Source organism: Augochlora pura, chromosome 8 (assembly GCF_028453695.1).
Source record: "Augochlora pura isolate Apur16 chromosome 8, APUR_v2.2.1, whole genome shotgun sequence".
NCBI lineage: Eukaryota > Metazoa > Arthropoda > Insecta > Hymenoptera > Halictidae > Augochlora > Augochlora pura.
The window spans coordinates 87,096-94,419 of NC_135779.1; the positions used below are offsets into that span (position 1 = coordinate 87,096).

The 7,324-nt window shown below is 34.9% G+C and overlaps 1 protein-coding gene across 1 annotated transcript; it reads left to right on the forward strand.

Moving 5' to 3' along the window:
* Positions 1–245: 245 nt before the first annotated feature.
* Positions 246–2,212, forward strand: Ppv (Protein phosphatase V). The gene is made up of 7 exons (XM_078188933.1): positions 246–417; positions 563–658; positions 791–998; positions 1,105–1,184; positions 1,267–1,372; positions 1,454–1,615; positions 1,711–2,212. The coding sequence occupies exons 1-7, from the start codon at positions 349–351 to the stop codon at positions 1,899–1,901; spliced, it is 912 nt and encodes a 303-aa protein (XP_078045059.1). The 5' UTR covers positions 246–348; the 3' UTR covers positions 1,902–2,212.
* Positions 2,213–7,324: the final 5,112 nt, after the last annotated feature.

The following is a 7,324-nucleotide window of genomic DNA, read 5'->3' on the forward strand; positions in this document are numbered from 1 at the left end:
TTTTTGATTTTCACATGCGCTTTCATTTCATTTGTACTATAAAAAAGTTCTACCCAATAGGATAAAAGGATTAAAGAAAATTGAAGTTGGTCAATTTTAATCTTATGTTGCCGTGGGTTGTGGTTGCGTCTTACACGATGGAAAAGATAATTTTCCTTGATTCTACGATAACTAAAGCTCATCAAATCTTGTGCTTAAGATGAATTGAGATGATTCGTAATTGAGGGATTGATTCCAACTGATTCAGTGAAATAGTTCTTAAAAATACAAATCAACTATAAATTCTGTATACATATATATGTAGCGAGTGAGGGCGCGATCAGTATTTTCCTACAATACGATTCCAAAATGTCAGACATCGATAAATGGATAGAAATTGCAAAAGAGTGCAAATACCTTCCGGAAAATGATCTTAAGGTAAATAATATGTGCAAAGTATTATTTCCTGATATATCGATTATAATATATTTATACGACAAGTTGGATAAGATATTAAATGCAAGCGCATAGGTTACTTATACTCACTGTATTTCTTTTCGATAATTGGATTAATTTTGTTTAGAAACTTTGTGACATAGTATGTGACTTATTAGTAGAAGAATCTAATATTCAACCAGTGTCCACTCCGGTTACCGTATGCGGAGATATTCATGGCCAGGTGAGATTCATAGCTTCGTTCTAACCTCAACGTGACATCGATATTTGTAGTAGATAATGATAAGTATTTCGATAGTAATGCTATGAATTTTTTTTCTATATACCGATTAAATTGTCGTTTGTCTCTTTTTAGTTTTATGATTTAGAAGAATTATTTCGAAATGGAGGTGCTGTGCCTGATACAAATTATATATTCATGGGAGATTTTGTAGATAGAGGGTATTATAGTTTAGAAACATTTACCCGCCTACTCACACTTAAAGCTAAATGGTCTGATAGAATAACATTGCTTCGAGGAAATCACGAATCCAGGCAAATTACTCATGTTTATGGTTTTTATGGTCAGTATATATATTATTATAAAAAAATGTAATATAAATTATAAAATATAATTTATTGTTTGAAATATGATATACATAATGATATGTATTTATATATTACGCACAGACGAGTGTCAGAACAAATATGGCAATGCTAATGCTTGGAAACACTGCTGTAGGGTTTTCGACTTGCTCACAGTTGCTGCCGTTAGTACTAACAGATATTTCAATGACCGTTACATTTATATTTAGTTTCATGTTTCACAATTATGTATGTTTTTTTTTCTAGTTAATTGATGAACAAGTACTATGTGTACATGGTGGATTATCTCCGCTTATTACAACATTAGATCAAATTAGAACGATTGAGAGGAATCAAGAGATTCCGCATAAAGGTACGCGTATCATTTCAGTGTTGTACTGCACAGATTAGATTTATCGGTAATAAACTATTTTACATCGGATTTCATTCGTAGGTGCTTTTTGTGATTTGGTTTGGTCCGACCCAGAAGATGTAGAAACGTGGACCATTAGTCCACGTGGAGCTGGTTGGTTATTTGGCAGTAAAGTAACATACAAATTTATGGAAATCAACGACCTTAGACTCATTTGTAGAGCTCATCAATTGGTTCACGAAGGTACATACATGTTTTTGTATGTAGACTCGGCTTAACATAATTAAAATATGCTGAAATAGGGCATTATTAATTTTATTTTTTAAATTTATTTACAGGATTTAGATATATGTTTAACGATAAACTTGTAACAGTATGGTCAGCTCCAAATTATTGTTATCGTTGTGGTAACATAGCTAGTATTTTACAGTTTACAAGTGTTGATTCAAGAAACCCAGTGCTATTCGAAGCAGTGCCTGATTCTGAAAGAGTAATTCCACCAATAATCCCTACACCATATTTTTTGTGATCTCACTCTGTGGTCTATTCGCTTGGATGCAGAGAGGTGGTATCTGTGTTTAGACTTTATGGGATTACATGACTGTTTCTTCACGTTGATGGACACAGGCTGGTACCATGACAGAGCACAAAATTTTCCAAATACAAAAAGAACATCACAAGACGATGGATTATCCAGAATTCCATGCGAAACCAAAATGTTTCTTTATGTTTTTCATAAGGGAATCGCTTAAAAATCAGAACTAACATGCGATTGTCCGTTCAGGGAAAATGTGTATTAAAGAAATTTTTTAAGGAAATATATATCGATTTTTATATGTTGGAATGTTAACTTTTTTATACATAGCGCGCCTGCCATTGCATCAGCCTGATTTCTCTAGTTTGTAAAGTATTTTGCATTGAAACAAATGTGAACATTCTGTGGTCTAGACGCTTTTGCTGTCTACTATGTACATTCTGTAGAGCATTCGCATCTCAGAGCAACATTGTGAATGCATCGTGCTAAGAAGCTCTGAGTTTTTAAACAAGTTACGAACGTGAACAACAAGTGATTCATTAGAGTACGAACGAATAAATGAAAAAAAACCATTTAAACATTCCGGCAAAAGAAAAGTCTCTGAGTATAGTGAATGCTTAATTGATATTACGATCGTTGTGCGTAGAATTCAGGTTTATTAAAGCGTGAGCATATATACTACTGTTAAGGTCTTCCTGAGTATGTAATTAATCTGTTCTGATTTAGATACTGTGTGTACTGCGTGCAATTCTTTTTATTCTAGACGAGCAAATCAGTGTTTTTAGCAGCATAAATTCGGCAATTCTGCCGAGGTACAAATAGTGTGTAGCAGTAGCCAAAGTTTTCCTGCCTAGGTAAGGAAATTCAGTAGAACAATTGTATTATATACTAGAACTTGTTATTATTTCTATGCATATGACAATTTTTATCTTATATTTCGTGTGATTTTATTATGAGCTCAACGTGAACATCATGCAAAAAAAAACCTTTAATAGTATTGAAACAAATTTTTCTTTCAGAGTATCGGCCTTTTCAGCCATGTTTAATTAATATGCGAACTAAGCAATAATTTGGTTATTATTATTATTATTACTACTATTATTATTATATTATTATTAGTATCATTATCATTATTAATATTATCATTATTATAATTAATATTATTATTATTCTCGGAATCTTTGTACAGTTTCCACATTATATGCCAAATCGCTGTCGTACTGAATAATTGTAATATCTAGATTGTCATAAGTTGATTAATGTAGGGAGCAATTTTTAAGAACCGAAAACTTTAGCAATGTGCCTCTAAATTAATAAGCGTTTGTGTAATATAATGATACGATATTGATACATAATTAACGGGAGTGCACTGGACATTACGTACCATAAGCCTGAATTCTGACCATCGATTTGTTAGCTCATGATATTCCTAATCGATCACAGACCCGACAGATACGACATTGGCATTGGCATTGGCATTGGCATTGACTGTCGAAGTTAAAAAAAACTACTCTATTTTGAATTTTGTGATATAGTTCGAGCGAGGCATGTGAAAATTTGCGTCGACGTTTGTAACGATTTTCCATGTCGAGATCGTTTTGAGGATGTTTTGAAGACTTGTTATTTCAAGAAGTATAGTCAACTTTTGAACAGTGCCTTCAGAACTATAACACGACGGTCTATTAGAAGTAAATACTTTCTACCGACGGATAATCATAGACGAGCTAGGGGGACGGATCATATAAATAACAGAGAGCTTAACAATGGGCGTGTGTAAAGAACATTCTTCAAACTTTTTTACAATTCTTGGGACTATAATCATCGATAATCCCCTTTATATTATATTTCGACTTTATTAATCATGTAAGATATTTCGGCGTCCAATTCGATTGCTTTACATATGAATACTTTTTACATTTTTCGATAAAGAACAAACAATAAAAAAATAAACGGAGAGGACGGGGTAGAGAAAGAGAGCGAGGAAAAACAAGAGAAGAGAGAGAGAGAGAGAGAGAGAGAGAGAGAGAGAGCGCAGAGTGGACGAAGAAGACGAAGATGAAGAAATACAATTTATATATATCCAGATTGTTACGATATGCAATTACACGATTTTACATTAATCACTGCTTTTATATTTACATTACTGATATTGTATTAGATAGATCATTACGCAACGCAAGACACGGAGTTTACGTTACAAACTCGACTCGTCGGTTTTGCAGCCTCTTGTACCGTGAAACGGAGGTGATGCATGAGAATGCCTGCGTAGTACGGACATCCTAGGCAACCTAAAAGTATTAGCTTCTGTGTCTACATGGGTATTCGCGGAAATCACCTTTTAAATGCCTCTGTCTGTGATCGCTTTAATCTTATCGAAGTGTCCAAGCGCTTGCGACCATTTCCTAGATCACGGTAGGATCCAGGAGCAGGAAGATTATAAAGATAATGACATTAAACGACGAGACTAATTTATCTAAATGTTCTGTGCAGGAGCTTGAACACTGCGCATAATCCTTAAAGATCTCACAGGTAGACAACATTTTAAACGAACATGTACCTTGAAAGTATAGACTTTGTTATGTTGTAATGTAACGAGACGTCTGTAATAAAAGTGCGCAAAAAATTGCAAATGACATCCATCAATAAAAACTTGAATTCCCGGCGCTGTTCATTGTGATAAATAAATAGAGTACAATACACGCGTGTACCACGTGGTGTACAATATGCATACAATATACGAAAGAAACACTGATAAAGAAAATAGACCAAGCGTTCATTGTAGGGTATGGGCATGGAATAATAAAGATTTCATATAGATCTGCTTTCATCTTTAATTAGTTTATTTACTCGTAATAATATTATTTTCATCGTATATATATATATATATATATATATATATATATATGTATATATATAATAATTCTATTTACTCCTTACTATTTATATATAATAATATAGTATATTTATGTTCACTATGTATAATATATTATCTACATTTATAATCCCTATGAAAGGCATCTCCAAACAGACTTCAGATTTACTTTTTTTTTAAAATATTTTATTTATTCATAAAAATACAGGGGGTTTACGCGCCACCTGTGAAATCTAGCCTGTTTTGCCCGGAACCGACAGCCTCCCAATTATTGGTCGGATTAATAACAATATATACCATACGATCCTTAATCCTTGCAATAACAACGAATTTATTGTTCCTCGGTATCGCCGTTCTATGTACACGTAACTCACATAAAAGTAAGCGCAAAAATTTTACGCTCTCTGTTCAAGGTTTGTAGCGCGCCCCTTCTCCACTTCTCGTTGTAACGCGTAATTTACATTGCTAACATTCGCTCGCCACTGGGTAAAACGATTAAAAACGAAAAAAAAGAGAGAGTGTAAGAGAGAGAGAGAGAGAGAGAGAGAGAGAGAGAGAGAGAGAGAGAGAGAGAGAAAGAGAGAGAGATAGGGAGAGAGAAAACCAAAAGACAAAAAAGACGGTCAAACAATTTCGAGAGCTTCGATATAAAGAACGAAATGCAAATGAAAAATGCAACGGACAAGCTCGATGGACACTCGTGATAACGATGGGAAAATAAATTAAGAACTAGAATGTGTACATTTTTTCTTTTATATGTATAATATATATACATATATGTATTCTCTTCTCCACCGACTAGAGTGTATGGTTTCAAGACACGCGTTCAGAAATTAAATTCGGCAGTGTGTTCAATAGGGTAGTCCGATCGCTTATTTCAAATCAAAAAAGTACTGTACATATAATAAGACAAATTTTTCTGTGTATTGAATCAAAGTCGAAGTTACGTAATTAAAAAGACTTTCCCCGTCGAATTCACGAGCACGTTAGAATCTAAGTACAGTACGGTTCTTCGGGAATATCAAATGTGAAGATTACAAAATATAGAAAACGCAACGAAATGCATAAAGAACGAGTTCCCAGTGGAATAACAATGGTTCTCCGGTAAGCGAAAAGTGCCCGTTAGAATCAATTTCAGGCACGATCGCGAGCCATCACTCGGCTCAATCACCAACGAGAATGACAAAGTATGAAATTTCGCGAGCGCGCGCAAGAAAATCAAATTGTTTGGTGGCATAAGTGCAGCATCCGGTTCCCGGCAGAGCGGCGATTCACACGGCGCCCAAATCTCAGTTACAAAAGGAATAGTCGAAGGTAAACAAGACGATAAAAATGTATTTCCTAAACGTAGGTAGAAATTGGTAACTTTGACTCACTCATTGAAAAAGTATTGTTTTTCTTATTTTTTCTTTTTTTCTTTGCCAATCCGGCATTCGTGATTTCATTCAGCCCATCGTTTCTGGGTTAACATTTGCATTTCGCGCTTTTTTCGTTGCACTGTGACAAGCGACGCACTCCAGTGCTGATTGGTTCGTTGGAAACGGTGCGCGTTCGAAATTTCCGCGGAGGGCTCGCACTCTCCGTTGACGGATAATTTGCAAGGCAAAGTCTCGAATGCACATATTCGACGAATTATGTAGCGTTGGACAGATACAGAAGATACATCGATACGTTTTACGCAATTTTGTTTCTGTCAAAATTCACTCGGAGTGGATAATGTTGCCCACTGAAAATTCGTTTACTTTGCGTTAGAACACTCGCGAATTATAAGAAATGTTTATAAAAGAAGTTTTCGGACAAAAGTCGTTCTCGTCGTAAAGAACTATCGTATCGAACGAAAACTTTTTTCTAAATTGTACCCTGTTGAAATAAATTTTTGCAACAGGAAAAAAAATGCGTACCGCTTATCTGTATATCTTCCGAATTTGATCAGTTTTACAACGTCCCGAACTTACGAATCGACTTTCCTTGCAAGGAAACTTGAGAACAATCTATAAACACCATTTAACTCGCAGCGTTCGAACGCCGTAACAGTGATTCGCCGATCGGATATTTGCGAACGCGGATCGAATACGTTCGCTAAAACAGCAACTTTGGCGAATCGTTCCTTTAAGGAGGTTGGAAAGTGAAAATATAATTAATAAATTGTTTCGCTGAGTGTGTGAACGCGTCGACAACACTGTAGTGCCACTCGCCACTGTACAAGAGCAGGTATAACACGGAATTATACAAAGAGACAGGACTAGTACTTTCAACATAGTTATTATTAAACCTTTCGTACAATATGTACAAAGTAAAACCCACAAACGAGAGGCATGTTTCTTATTTTTTTAAATTTCTTATCTTTTCTTTCATTTTTTTACTTTTGCTCAAATAGACTCTCACTCGCACTTAAATATTAAAGGTTGGGCATGATAATACTCGCGGTAGTATAATGCCCTAAGTCTTGCTGATCCAACGCGTAGCTCTCCCGTAAGCAGCTACTGTACTCCCAGACATCGATGCACAGTTTCATTTTTTGTTTTTATACAATATACATATTTAT